The sequence below is a fragment of the Varroa destructor genome, unplaced genomic scaffold, assembly GCF_002443255.2.
Source record: "Varroa destructor unplaced genomic scaffold, Vdes_3.0 BEIS01000003.1, whole genome shotgun sequence".
In the NCBI taxonomy this organism is placed as follows: Eukaryota; Metazoa; Arthropoda; class Arachnida; order Mesostigmata; family Varroidae; genus Varroa; species Varroa destructor.
The window spans coordinates 42669574-42684436 of record NW_019211456.1 but is presented as its reverse complement, the minus strand read 5'-3'; the positions used below and the strand labels follow the sequence as shown (position 1 = coordinate 42684436).

Genomic DNA, 14863 nt, shown 5'->3' with positions numbered 1-14863 from the left:
ATTATGGTCTATAATATATATTGTATGGATATATATATATATATATAACGTATCTAAACAATACTAACCAGTTGCTGTTCGTGGTGCTATCTGCGCCCTGTGCGTTGGCACTATTATGGCCACTGCTGCTGCTGCTGCTGCTGCTGCTGTTGCTGCTGCTGCTGCTGCTGCCGCTGCAGTTACTTGTCGTGACGACGGCAGCAGCAGCACTGTTACTGCTGTTATAAGGCGCTAATGCGGCGGCTGAAGGCCAGGCATGTTCTACATCGGCAGGAGCCATAATGGGGACGTTGAGTGAATTCGGATGGTGCAATGGTGGGCTGGGATCCTCCTCGCACTCTCCACCTGGGCCCTCACGCGTATGGGTGTTTGGCGAGCTTGCCAATTGCCCTGTAGCGCACGAAATCGCCATAGCAAGCTGGGCGGACGCCGAAGCTGCCAGCATACTACTACAGCCGCCCGCAGCGCTGGCGTCTCGCGAGACAACAGAACTACCACCGCCGGTCGCATTGCTACTACTGTTTCCACTACTTCCAGCGGAACCTCCGCTAGCGCTGCCCGTCATGTTGTGGTTATTCGCCACCGCCATTAAACTGTTGCTGTCGGTGGACGTCGCCGAATGACAATCTGCTGGACTTCGCGCAGGCGGTTCGCCCTTCACTGAGCTGACGGTGGGCGAAGGCAAGTCGGCGGACGCCGACGTGGTGACAGGTAATGAAGGCGTTGGTGGTGGCGTCGCGAACGTCGACGGTACAGCGGGCGATGTCTGGGTAGTCTGGGCGCCGCCCGTTGAACCGGACGATTGTAGCTGCTGCGACTGTGGAGGGCACTGGGTGGTCGGTGTGGGCGGAGACACCTGTGACCCGGTCGATGATGGCGGCGTAGGGGGCGCATGTGACGTGAGACAGGGCAGCGGCGCCACTGCCTGATAAGCCGCCGGGCCCGTCGGTAAATGTCCGGGTAAGTTGGCCATAGACAGGGTCGAGATTGTCGGCGGAGAACAAACCTGTTGCTGTACTTGATTCTGTTGTTGCTGCTGCTGATGAACAACCACGTGTGGATCGACCGATTGGTGCGGATGATGCGCAACCGCTTGTAGCGAATGCAAGACATGTGGCGGCTGCTGCTGCTGGTGAGGATGCGTATGCGAATGTGGATGTGAATGCGGATGTTGTTGAACTGCCGTGGCAGCAGCTGACGAACTGCTTGTGTACGTCGTCGAGGTAGTCGTTGCCGCTTGGGAATAGCTGGCTGTTGCCGTCGTCGTCGTCGCCGACACATCGGCGTTGCTCGCTAGATTCGGGCACTGCACTAACTGGCCGCCAATGGCAGCCTGGGTGGCCGTTGGTGGTGAGAACGGGTCCTGTTGACTGTAACCGTATTGAAGGTTGGCCGCTGCCGCTGCCACTGCAGCCGCTGCGGCCGACGAAGAGGCCGACTGCGTCCGCGCGGCGCTGGTGGTCACAGGTCCAACGCCACCGACTGCTGCTGGTCCAACAGAAGGTGTGGTCTGAAGATGGTGTACTGGCTTATGAGGGCTGAGGCCGCCTGAGGTGGAATGTTGAGTAGTCGACTGAGCGGTAAGCTGAGGCTGCTGTTGTTGAGGCGTAGTAGCAGTAGTACTGTCCTGTTGAACTAATGAAGGCTGCTGCTGCTTTACTGACTGCTGGCTGTTGTGTAAGGTGTGGTACTTTGATGAGTTGTATTGAGACTGAGAGCTACTGCCACTCTGCGAGATTTGCTGTGCCGATAGGGGTGCGAGGAGGTTTTGGGGATAGGCGACAGCCGCGCAGCCCTGGTAATAGGACGGGGGGGAGACCATCGAGGATGCGGGGCACTCCTTACGCTGTTGTTGTTGCTGATGCTGTTGTTGTTGTTGTTGTTGTTGTTGTTCGATTGGACTAACGACGCCGGCTGCTGTTGATAATGATGGGTCACGGCTCGCAGACGAACAGGCTCCTCCCTGTTGGGCGTGATGGGTTTGATGAGCTGTTTGGTGATGAGCCTGATGGCCGGGATACGAGTGGTGGCCTCCATACGGATGGTGTTGGCCCCCCACATGGCCACCCATCTGGCTTACTTGCCGACCCACTGCGGGGCCTTGCTGGACGTACTGTTGCATAGGAGCGTAATGAGCATAGCCATAGTGCATGTTGCTGCTGGCGGCCTTGTGGGAGCCATGCGGCAAACCCGGATGAGCTTGAGCCTGTGGGTAGTCCCGAAACGAGCTTCCAACGCTGCCACTTCGCATTGAAGGGTGCGCACTTGGGTGGGGCATTGGATGGGCGCCCGGATGAGTTCCCGGATGAGCACCTAAATGAGCCCCCGGATGTCCAGAAGCCGGGTAGCCCCCGCAGCTCGCCGATATCCTAGCGGGATCGGGATATCCTGACGTGCCCTGACGTACCTGTCCGCTAGGAACAGGGGCCGCAGTCTGAGCACAAGAGCCAGCCGCCACTCGTTGTTGACCGTAATAGCCATGCGCGTACCCTGTCGCCTGATGGTGCGCCTGGCCGAAATAGTGCTCGCCTATGTGTCGGGATGCCGACGAGAGACTGAAAGTGGAGCACCAAATAAACGACGATCCTTTAGTATAACGCAGCTAGTAGTTTTCCGTAAATTTACGTGGCCAAGGCAATACTTTAACTAGCATCAAACGAAAATTTCGATGCCGTCTACTGTTTATCGTTGCTAGGCAAATATCATACGCCGTTATAGTCCTCTGCTAGGTCGAACTACTCACGCGTACACATTTGTATAATAGAGTACTAACGGAAGCCTTCATATTTGTTTATAACACATCACAGCTTTAGTTCAGTCACGAAAAGTGGCCGCTCTTCGATCCTGACGCCAACGAAAGGTCAAGGAGAACACAACATAACTCCTCCCAAAAGTACTTTGATAATCTGTATTATCACTACTCTGGCTCGTTTGTAGTTTCGCTGTACGCATTTTTCAGCACTTCTTCGTTTATAGAAGGCGCAGAAGCACCGAGAGCGACATTTGGGTACTAAACACAGAGCGAAGTATACCATTGTAAAGTATGTAACTGTATACTACTCAGTCGATGGGTAGAGAGTCGGAAAACAAAACCTCTGAATCTCGGAACTGGAAAAGCTGCCACCACTCGTTCTTGTCCATTTAAACGACTGGACTGATTCGCTGCTCTGCTATTACTTATCTGGCTGGCCGGCGCTGGTCGGCTTACCAGTGTCGCCAGTAACACTACGTAAATAGCCAAAGACATTAGCTAATTCATTTGCTAGCCGCGTCTCGGTCGGTGCTAGCCTACAGTCTGTCCGTTGCAAGTCCCTACTCTCTCTGCCAGCGAGCAAAAAAGTAATGCAGATACTTCGAAGAGTCGATAAACAATCACACAGTCGATATTTGAATAGCGAATGACAGGGCACTACTTGACAGAATTAAAGGCAGAGTCACCCCTTAGTCCAAAGGTTATGTATCGACCAGACATGTATCCGACATGTCACAAAGGACACCCTTGTTTTTATTTGATGACACCCGCAAGCCTGAACACTTGCCTTATTGGTTCATTCATGTTTCGCAATGTTACTATTCCCGCCACAGGCCAGAATTTGACTAGGATCTGGCTGGGATCGGACTGAGACGGACGCAGTAATTGAATTCCTGCTATAATTAGCTTGTATCGACAATACGCCTTTCTTGTTGGCTGCCTTTTACCAGCCCTTGTTTAGTTGCTTTCAGTCTGCTATTGTGATAAATAACTAGATAAGAAAAGATTTGTGCATAAGAAACGTAATGTGGAATCACGAGAACATCTCTTTAACTTTGTCATCCTTAAAAGAGTGGTGAAACGTTAACGAATTCTCTTCATTCGTTAAAAGATGGCATATATCGCTCAGCGAAGATGTTCACGATTACACTGGATATGCAGGAACTGAGAAAAGGAAATCTCTTTCTGTATAGTCGTATCCCAAATTCAGGCCCTCACGAAGTCAATCTCAAACTGGGCACCAGCGTCTTTTATTCCTGTGGTCGAGTGATTGAGCGAAATCGACAACTGAAGACTTTTCTACATTCTATATGTATTTCTCTATTTCTTCGCTAGCTGGGTCGCGCACCTTTTGCTGTGGTTTAAGTGGCAGCTTCTGCAACCAATTACGCCTGCTGCCTTTACGCGGAAAAAACAGAAAACTTACTCTGTTTCTAGGTAGTGGCGACAACGATTTAGGGCGGCGGCAAACTTACACCTCCTGTAGTCACGCTCGATACAAGCTTTCGTCACTATCAACATGGTTAACGCATTTATATAGAGACACCACGTAGCATATATATATAGCGCACGTAAATATGTTTCTACGTCTAGACCAGGGTCATAGATATGAGCAGGTACGACTGGCAACTAAACGATTGACGATGCTTGGTGATGACGTGCTACTAAAATCGCGTCGGAGCATATCAACGCCGCTACTATGCCCCGACGTCCTTCAATCGTTGTCAACAATGTTTCACATAGGATACAAATGCTTTATTAAGTATTAACAATACTTAAACATGATATGGGAGACCTTCGAGGCTGTCTCACAGTGTCAGCGTACCTGTCAGCTCCATAATTTTGACTTTCGTTAAACTAATTTGGGCTTCAATCTTTTCTACGATACTGGTCATAGCTAATGACTATCTCAATTATCCGATCGAATTTATAAAGAACTTCGTGGCGTCCCAAGAAATAGGCCCATACACACACATACGCACATGCGTATATGCGATAAAGATACTGAGAGTTTGTTGTACACAACAATTACAACCGCAATGACATCCGATCCGGTAATAATTAGGTAGAAATGGAGAAAACTTGAGCCATACTCAACTGCAGAGGGTGAAGAATCGTCTGAACTCCGCCCATGTCGACGGGTCCACAATTATATACAGAAGACTGTAGAAGATGCTGTTAGTGATGTTTCGCCATTAGGGCCTTCACATGACTTGTTCCCTGCGGGTTCCCTCTGGGTAACTAACGACATTATCACAAACGACTCCGTAAATGAGTGTCGTAGCTCCGATAGTATCCTAATATAGACTACATATCACTTAGGTATACGTAATCATAAGAGGGAAAGCCCGAATTTGTTTTGCATACATAGTAACGAATTGAGTTCTCGTTCGTCATGCTCGATAACAGCATTGACGTTTTGCGTTTCTAATTCGGCTAAATGTTTTATGTGCACCCGGAAATATTGTTTTACGTATCGCTACAATCTAGTCTAACCGCCCCGTTGCAATGTGCTTTCTGAGGCGTGCAAAATAGGTTGATTTAGTTAATAGACGAAAACAATGGAGATATTATTATATTCCAAAGTCGAAATCACACAAACACACTGAGAATCCCCCTGCACTCGTCGTTTTAGTCAACCTGTTGAAATCTTTATTAGCGTATTGCATGGAAGAAGGTACAGTATGGCATGGCTTTCTAATTCAATGTCTCGTTCCGAGCATAACATTGACCTTGAAGTACCACTAGGTCAATATGAGTGAAATACGCAGTAACTGCATACACAAAGACTTTATCAGGTTCTATTATACAGGATAGTATAAGTCTCTTCAGAGTAGTGAAAGAATCTTCATCTAAGATCTGCACAGTATCTACGACACACATCTATCAAATGCATTTTTTCTAACTTTGACGAGGGTTTATCTCATATGCTATGAGCCCTTACACCTCATAATATAATATTTGAATGTAAGCAATATTACATAGGCATAATGCGCATGTTCCGAGGTGATAATGAAATTTTTTTAATTAACATAAATAGCATACCCAGTTCTATAAATAAAGCCAAGTTAGTATCATTCGGCGTTACCTTCTGAAGTTCCAATAGCTTATGGAGCTTAGGATAACTGCGCATCAGATCTCTAGCAACCATGTCTAGTTGACAGAAGTTAATACAACCTTATCAAGTCGAAAAAAGCCAACATGTTAGAAACGAGCTTTTCAGAGAACCCTTTGAAGAGAAACCAGAATGGCCATACTCCAAAGTAAAGGTGAGATAACAGACCCAAACGCATTCGAAACGTACCTAGCTATAATTTCCGCATCTTCGGTAGGAAGAAAAGAACTATGACAAGGATATGTTTTCTCGTAGTGTTTTTAGGACAAGTGTGTGTGGCAATAAGCCAGTTTGTCTAAGCGTTTGGGCTCGTGCCAGTATTCTGTTTTTTTATTCCTAGTGGTTTTCTTCTTGGGATCTCATCTTTACTGTAGCACTGCTATATCCTCTGGTTCGCCCCATAGTGATCATGCCAGACTTCCTCAAAGAAACAAAAGATTTTCATTCAACGTTAAAGGCCTGTCTTGCCGATTTGCATAATAGCATTCGGCTATTCCAACATTCGCAACCGCTGTTAGACGAGGTCTTCATGCAACACGTTTTCGAAAAGGAAAGAAAAACGTCATTTATCTGGTCTATTTTTAACCTTGCATAATTGTCTATGGTGCCCTGGGGGGTCACCATTATCTTACTTCACTATTTGAAGGACGTCGTATAATTTTTTGTCACAAGTGGGCCTCATGAAAGATTTCGAAAATGGCCAATCGAGAAGAATAGAGCCTTCTTGATCGTTTCGTTACTCTGTCCTCCGTCTAAATTATACCTAATACAATGATTCAAAAGGCACGTGTATATGTCCCCGTTGGAAAATCTCTGAATGCACATCACTGGGTTTACTCATATCGTAAGTAAGTGAAAAGTCTTTGTCTTCATGAAGCGATACTTTTATCGCTCTTGGAAGGTACATACGTGGAGAACATATTCGTTTTAATAATATATACGGCAATTGGAATAATTCGATGGCAGACCTGACAGCGAAAACAGAGTCTTGAATATAGGTAAGAGTAAAAAGCATGGCATTTTTTACCCGAAAGCAAGGAATCGGTTTTACAGCCTCGATACAATGTGGAAGGGAGCTCTAGAACTAGAGGTAGAACGTGAGGCCGATTAGCTGTTACAGAGTACGGTAGCCTTTAACCAGAACTGAACAATACAGAATCGATAAATAATTGGGCAAAACTGGTAATTTCCTAGCGCTTACTTAACGCTAGCAGTACCTTAAAAATCCCTAGCAATATCAAATACTGTCCCTTCAAATAAAGCTAAAAGCGAAGGCACGTATGCTTATCAAATGACAATGACCACCCTATCTATTGCCGTATCTACACGAGATGGACCGGACTGTACACAAGCAGCATATCGCTGCGTTATCATCTCTAGCTTTTTGTGGGACATACTCATCAAAAAACCCATTATCAAAATCAATGTTTTTAAAAACGCAAGAAATACGCGAAAAAACATATGACATGTAATACCTTTCTTGGTATTTGTTAATGGCAATAAGGGAGAAAGCTCTGAAGGTAACTTACTCATCGTGATGAGCCCTTTCCTCCTTGACATCTGTTAACAACCCTTGAAAGGCTTTGTTATGATGATGTTCGGCTAGATGGCCATGGGTCATGGGATTCTGATGGGCAGGATGACCCGGATGTACAGACTGCTGTTGTGTTTGTTGCTGCTGCTGCTGCTGCTGTTGCTGCGTCTGTTGGGCCTGTGGCTGTTGCTGTTGTTGTTGCTGTTGTTGTTGCTGTGATTGTTGCGTTTGCTGCTGTTGCTGCTGCTGTTGTTGGGCCTGTTGCTGTTGTCTCTCGTGAAATTCCTGGTAGGCGGCATCAGGTCGGGGTGCGATTGGTGGCGGCTTGGCGCTCTTGTTCGAGCCCGGCGTGTCTTCGAACTTGAAGAAGTCCTCCATCTGCTCGTAGAGGTTCCACACCACCTTGTAGTCCTGGCCGGCCTGCGCTGCATTCGTCTTACGCTTGTACAGGTGCCTGTACTTGTCGCGAAGGTTTCGCCACTTCGAGGCGGCCTCTTGCCCTATCGAGGGAAAATCGTAACCGAAGAAGCATTGGTCAACAACATGTACGTTCGAAATATCATGATGTGTCATACAGTAAAGCAAAAGAGATCTTAGCTATAAAAGCTATGCAGTTGGCTTCCTTACACAAGTTATTTAATGAATTACGCTACTCTATTTATCCTTGTCTCTTAACGTAGAGGAGTAAACTTTCAACTTTGATTAATCACCAGATACAATTGCGATAGCCTGTTTCCGCTTTTAGGTATACTTGAGTACACGTTGATTTATCTCACAAAGACCCTGCCGCCCGCTTCAACCGCGCCGCATACTAACCTTCGTTCATAAATTGAATGTCCTTGTTATTTTCTAAGAGAGAACATAATAGGTAGACGAGATGGCTAAATTCTAGCATCAACAAGTGAACATTATATAGTTATATTTCATATGATTCGTTACCGTAGACTTGTGACGCGGTTCGTTCTACATCTGACAGGACCGTCATTTCCAGTCATAGTCTGATCCGAGTTGTTTTTTTCGTTTTTAAGCCACAGTACGAACGCTGTCTCCTGAGTATTGTCACAGACCTGTTTTATGGTGCGTTGGCAGCAGGCAGCGTCATGGCTGACGAGGATCGTACTAGCTTGTCTTTAAACTCTTTTTACATTGTATAGTTCTATTCACATGCTTCATTTTACTCTTTAATTTCTGCGTATTTATGAATACAAGAATCACCACAGGAGAGTGCCGATTTATTAAGGATCCAGTTAGGGCTGACCAATCGATTTAGGAGAAATTTTTCCATATTTATTAGAGTAACTTGCTTATCTTATTCTGAACCATTAAAATGTTACCATCGCAAATGCAAAGTCGTGGCCTTTCCTAAGCCCAGTGTGTGAAAAACCCACTTTAACACCGATAAATTGACTGCTAGTTATTTAACAAATCGATTGTTAGCTTGACATCATGACTTCTTTCGGTGATTAGGTATCTATAGACAGATATGAGTAATGATGAGGTGTTCTAAGCAGACAAAACGTTTGCACGCCAAATTAAGTGAGCTAGGATTCAATCCCGATGGATGCAGGTAAGTCTCCCTGTCCCTCTGAATGCCGATCCTCTGATCCGAAAAAGCGATCCGGAGACAGAATGAAACATTAGGGATCCTTTGAGCCGCTGTAAATCGAAGAGAGATCGGTAAAAGTAGTTCGTCTGCGCATAGTAACATTCGGCACATGTATGATCAGAACTATCGCCGAGGTGACATTTGATTCTTTGCCCACAATCCTGTTACCCAGGCCCAGATGGGTTTATCAATACCTTTTAACTACTCAATATAGTTTTCATATCCTGCGTCATATATCACATCTTGTATAATCAAAGAACAGCAGATCTATACGAGAACTACCATATATCGTTAAAGAGGAATATAACAGGTTCCGGCAAGCACGCATATATCAATTTTGTTTCTTTAATAAAGTAAGCCGTCTATTATATGCACTACACTTATAGTCGAATATTCTTTAGAAAACATTTATATATTTAGCCATAGTGGTACTGGCTATAATAGAATTTGCATTGTCCGGAATATTCGTTTTAACGGCAGCGGTCATCATGCATACATTGAATATTATATCTGGTCGTGAATATTGATTACAATGGCTACGAACAGTCTCATCTTTATCGGTGAACGGTGAGATTCTCGTTCATCACAGGCCGCGACACATGGCTTGAAATCCGATTGCTGCTTACTGCTGCTCATAATCAAAACGAGATCTGCGGAAGCTGGCGCTAACGTCGCGTTCCCACGTTTCTCCGCATTGTCCGCGTATTGTCCCAAAGCGACAACAGCGTGGAGTATCGTCGTGTCGGTTTCGCGAAGCTGCTGGGGCATAGCGCTTCTAGAGCGATGGAGCCCCCGAGACTGCATTGGCCTATGAGATGGCCGTCGCCGAGATATGGTCAGCTCCCTTTCTTTGACTTCCTTCCTCTTACTTTCGCCCTATCTCGACCTGCTTATCTTTCTTTCTTCATGCACTGTAGTAAATATAGTTGGATACCGAGATAACCGTAGCCGTGGATGCAAAACTGCTCAGCAACTGTGCCGGTTTTCCGCCATCGCTAAGACTGAATGGTAGAATGTCACTGTTTTCCAATAAGCGAACAGACCGATAGCGCGAGTGCGAAACATGAAACAGTGGCGCAGATGCGGCAGCTACTGTTGTTACTACCACTAGGCCGACAACAGGGCCTACAGTGCAGAAGCAGCAGATGGGCAACTGCATCAGGCGTAGATAACCAGAATCACTAGGGGCATAGAGCACGAGCTAAACGAGACGACATAGGGAAGTTGTGGGAACAGAGCAAATACGAAAAGAAATGCAAAGATAGAACACGACGGCACAGACCGGCGGTAGTCGTCGCCTGTCGCTCACTAGCTACCACCTTCTTCACCCTCATCACTATAGACTTCAATATCACCATCCATCCTTATCCTTAATGCACTCGGCCGCGTTCTCAATGATTATGTTGCCATCGTCACATAAGAAGAAAAACGGTGTTCTACGACGGGGCTGACATAAAAGGACGTGTTCACCAATGTCTTCAGACAGTATCCTAACACGACTTGACATCTGCACCCTACTGAGTGACAAGCTACGCAAGAAAAATAGGTTTATATATTCTGGGGGCTTCTCCACGGTGTATTGATGGTGAAAAATGCAGCAAACAATGACAGATCGCTGCAAATGCCTCAAGCGATTTTAAAGATGTTTTGGCGCCTGCGTATACGTGTTAGGATTGGCAGGCACTTGACCACAGTCACAGGAATTATAGAACGAAACATTGAGCCTCGTGAATAAATGAAGCTCATACTTTAGAGTCGCCTGACCGCTCATTATAGGTCTGTCGTTATCAGACTGGTAACGCATCTAAAGCAAGGAAACTAATTGAATATATGTTACATCTAATTGAAATACATTGGATTACGAACTGACTGCTGAGAAAAGAAACAAAGGTCGAGGTGGCATTTAACGAAGGTGGCTGTTAGTCAGAGGATTTCTACTGACGCTACAATTTTTGGCCCAATCAACAATTTATGAGGAGTGCTTAGTTGGCTAAGTACGGATTATGTGTCTCGGCAAAAGGACCTCAAGATTCCTAGTAATTCAATGACCGATGGCCACCAAATCGATGACTAGAACTTTTGTTCCTCTTTGTTATATAGGTATTTCGTATAGACTACTCCAAAACGTTAGGGATGTGTACCCCGAAACGTTTGTGAAGATTGGATGACTGCGGATACGTTACATTGTGCGTGTGAAGCATTACGTTAGGTAGCAGACCCGATTTGTGGTCAGAAAACTTTTTGTTTATCGACTTGGAGTCTTTCTTGTATCCGTACAATAAAGAGACTCGTTTCTACTGTTGACGCTAGAAATTCAGATTGATACTACACGCAAACAAAATACAAACTATTGCTGGTTTGTCCATATTAAAAAAAAAAAAAGGAAAAAAACGTAATTTTGAATACTTTGGAATTTAGTAGAAAGTACGCTCAGCCTATATCAGATTAATCTCTATTCACTGTTGCAGGCTGCATAGCTTGATGGCCCATAATCTCCAATGCACAAAACTAAACTTTGTGCTACGACTAGGAACGTTCTTAAGCTTATAGCTTTATGACGTTCGTGCCACTTAAGCCAATTTCTTGTTCGCACTGAAAAGAGGAAACTTTTTAAATACGGTCAACCAGTTGCTCTTCTTCGAGCACCAATGCGTCATAAAGCGTTCGAGGTAGTAGAATTATATTAAAACTGATAAATAGAACGAACTCATTAAAATAGACTGCATCTATGAGTTAGTTTGTTCAACACAAACATGTTACAAATCTTATGCGGTTCTGATCTCGTAAGCACCGCGGGGTATCCGTTTTACACTATGCAGACACTCAACCCATCTTATTGAGAAGCCTACTAGGCAATATGACATCGGTAACGCCTATAAACAACCCAAATTTACAATTTATGGGAACTGACATACCTGTTCAGTTAGTACTAATAACAATAGGAGATCAAAGCACGGTATTAGCCAACTGCTAGCTTATTAGCTCAGAGAACCAGCAATGTATATCATAAAACTGAAATGCACACTCACCTGTAAGTCCGTATTTAATTCCAATCATCTGCCATTGATTATTCTTGACGGCGATATTCTTAAAGTTGGGATCGTTTCGGTCATAAAGGAAACGACACTTCTGTATATCCGCAACGAATTCCGCGGCTGGAAACGAGCTGCTGTTCGCTGCATTCGTGGCGTTTGCGGCTGAACCGGTCGCTCCCGCTGCACCGTTAGCAGCTGCGGTGCCGCCGCCGCCGCCGGCGCCTCCTATATTCGCCGCAGTTCCACCACCTGCACAGGTGCCCCCCGACGCGACGGAACAACTCCCCGGCGCCGGGGGTGGGGGCATCAAATTCGTGGCGGGTGACTTCAAGTAGTTGTTATTGTTATTGGCGATTGTCGAGTTATTATTGTTATTGTTGTTGTTCACGTTGTTGTTGTTTACACTTGTACTGTTATTGTTGTTATTAGCCGTGCTGAGGTTGTTATTGTTATTCACGGGACAGCCGGCTTGCAGGGGGCTATCGGTTTGCCCCAGGAGCTGGCAGTGAAAATCACTCGTAATTGATTGGAAGTCCTCTGAGAGGTTCATTTTGGTCTTGGTTTTTGTATTGTGTTGGCCGACGTTATTTTGAATTCACTTTACATTCGGGTCGATACTGTTGCTATATCCTTTCGCTACCTGGTGTTTCCTTAGCTGCTGACTGACTCAGCAACGAAATTCAGGGCTAAATTAAAGCTCTGGTTTGCGTCTTAGCTTAGTACGTCTATGTATCCGAATGTCCGTTGAACAGTAATTATTTATTTTTTGTCTCTTTGCATTCTTGAGCTGCTTGATAACATCACATCAGCAGTCATGGTTTGTTGTGATTGAAGTCCTGTTGAGCTGTCGGTCACTGCTTGCGTGTATTTTTTACTCGCGTATAGTTTGCTAGCCGGTCAGACATATATATATATATATATAGAGAGAGAGAGAGAGAGAGAGAAAGAGAGCGCAAACCGTATCGCTTGAGCGTGTCGCATAAAGTGACATTCGTGGACTATGCTGAATAACAGCTGAAGAACAGCTCATTGAGAGGAAGGTCAATAGGAACGATGCAAAGTCAATGGAAGGATCGTCTTAGAGAGGCCAGAGATATACGGTTGCCGGCGCTCGACAACCAGGATCGGCGGTGATGTGCTGAGCTGGGAGCGAGCAATATCGGTTGTTTTACTAAAAGCTCAATGTCGATAGATTACGATTGTTGCTATATGGTAGTTTTGGTAGTAGTAGTAATTGACGAAATAACGATGGAGTCAATTGTGCCAGTCGTGGTAGTGAAGAAGCGATAGTAACGGTACACAATGACGCTTGATGCTTTCAGGTTGCTGGTGCGGATGGCGTTCGTCTGGAGAAAATCGATGATGGTCCGAGCAGTCTGCGTAGAGCCATCTTGATTAGCAGCGAGCTGAGGTAGCTGGCAAAGCAGATGGCGAATATTTTCAGTTCTACATAGTCGTCCGATGGCGGTTCTCCAAACGCTGCTAGTGACTCTCCGTCGTCGTCTTCTAATTTGTCCTGCTCGTCCAGCGCGCACTCAATCTGAAATTAACCACATGTGAGTGAAGGTGATCAACCGAAAGCGAAGACGCACGACACCAATCATTTAAAAAATTATACAACACTGTGTGCATGATTATGTGTCGCAGCGCTTATGCCTGTCTGTCTTGTATTAACTTGTGGCGTACATTTGTTTGTTGTGGATGTCGTCTGTGCATGTAATCAGATTTCCTCGATCGGTTCAAGCTCGGCACCCGTAAGATTATGGAGTAGCTCGTAAGCGCCAACCAAGAGCGATAAGCAAATTTGTAACTCCTGCGAACCTAATTCTTTTTTTAGGTTTGTAATGTTGCAAACGTTTGTACCGAGCATAGCTGCACGAAATGGGTAGGGCGTATAGTATACTTGCAAACAAGGCATATAGAAATAACAAGTCAAGAATTCCACTGTGGGTAGCATTAATCGTCAGATGGTGTCAAAGTCGCGTGTAGTCGGCTAGATCGCCGGTGTAACGACTGTTACATAAGGCAAAGACTCTGTTTGCCCCCAAATAGTCCCACGGAATCTGACACAAAATGTTTGATCATTTTGGCTTAGGTTCGGGCTTTCTGCGGCCGTTTACAACGACTTTTGTCAACGGTTTGCTTGACGATTTCGTTTCAAACATAAAAATAGTATCGTCGTATAGCAGATGTTGCAATATCGAGGCAAACATTTCACTTCCAAGATGACAGCATAACCGACCACTGATGCAGGCCACCGCCGTCAATCAAGAGCTTTAGAGTATTTTGACAAGTGTTTGCGACGTCCATGCGTAGATGCAAATGATAAAGCCAGCCGGTGCCTTCTTTCTAGCGACCGGGACGAGCAAACTGAACGAAGCAAACTGAAGCCGTTCTCTGTTTACTCGATCGGTCGGGCGCGTCGTCTTCCATCTCTTAAGACAACGGCGACCACTTCCAAGCGTGGTTGGGGGGAAGAAGGGGGGGAGCAAAACAGAGCAAGCCTGAGTGAAAGAACATGGACACGGCGCGCCCCACTACTGCCTCCACGGAGCTGTCGGCGAGCCCTCTTCGTTGCATCAGCGCGGACGGCGACGACGAAGGGCCTTGCTTTTGCAGACAGCATGGGGTGAGTTATAGGGAAGCCCCGAGGGCTGAAGAGAGCCCGAAGGGTAGAGGACGCGTAGGGATACCCCTCCCCCGCGTGACTCCACGGAGGTAGGGGTGGGGGGGTATGACGACGACCGTAGATGCGCCAGAACGGCTGAGGAGTTGGCAAACGGGTTGCGCCAGCAGCGATGGTGCACCCGCGATCGGCGTC

At 46.0% G+C, this 14863-nt stretch overlaps 2 protein-coding genes and 1 long non-coding RNA gene across 10 annotated transcripts in view; 1 reads left to right on the top strand and 2 right to left on the bottom strand.

The window, feature by feature from the left end:
* LOC111248222 (uncharacterized) overlaps positions 1-13371 on the bottom strand; it is a 24120-nt gene extending 10749 nt beyond the window's left edge. For all 4 annotated transcript variants that reach the window (XR_015322802.1, XM_022800158.2, XM_022800159.2 and 1 more), the window contains exons 1-3: positions 12037-13371; positions 7397-7901; positions 69-2555 (exon numbers count right to left, since the gene is read on the bottom strand). Coding sequence is in view for 3 of the 4 variants with exons in the window: in XM_022800158.2 (XP_022655893.1) it covers positions 69-2555; positions 7397-7901; positions 12037-12592 (3548 nt within the window). In the remaining variant the exon portion in view is untranslated. The remainder of the gene's footprint in view (positions 1-68; positions 2556-7396; positions 7902-12036) is intronic.
* Positions 1-14863, top strand: part of LOC147756979 (uncharacterized) — a 51681-nt gene that overhangs the window by 8574 nt on the left and 28244 nt on the right. For all 5 annotated transcript variants that reach the window (XR_015322807.1, XR_015322806.1, XR_015322805.1 and 2 more), the window contains one exon: positions 13365-13598. This is a non-coding gene — a long non-coding RNA (uncharacterized LOC147756979). The remainder of the gene's footprint in view (positions 1-13364; positions 13599-14863) is intronic.
* Positions 1-14863, bottom strand: part of LOC111248223 (uncharacterized) — a 164477-nt gene that overhangs the window by 122888 nt on the left and 26726 nt on the right. The gene's annotated exons all lie outside the window — the stretch shown is intronic.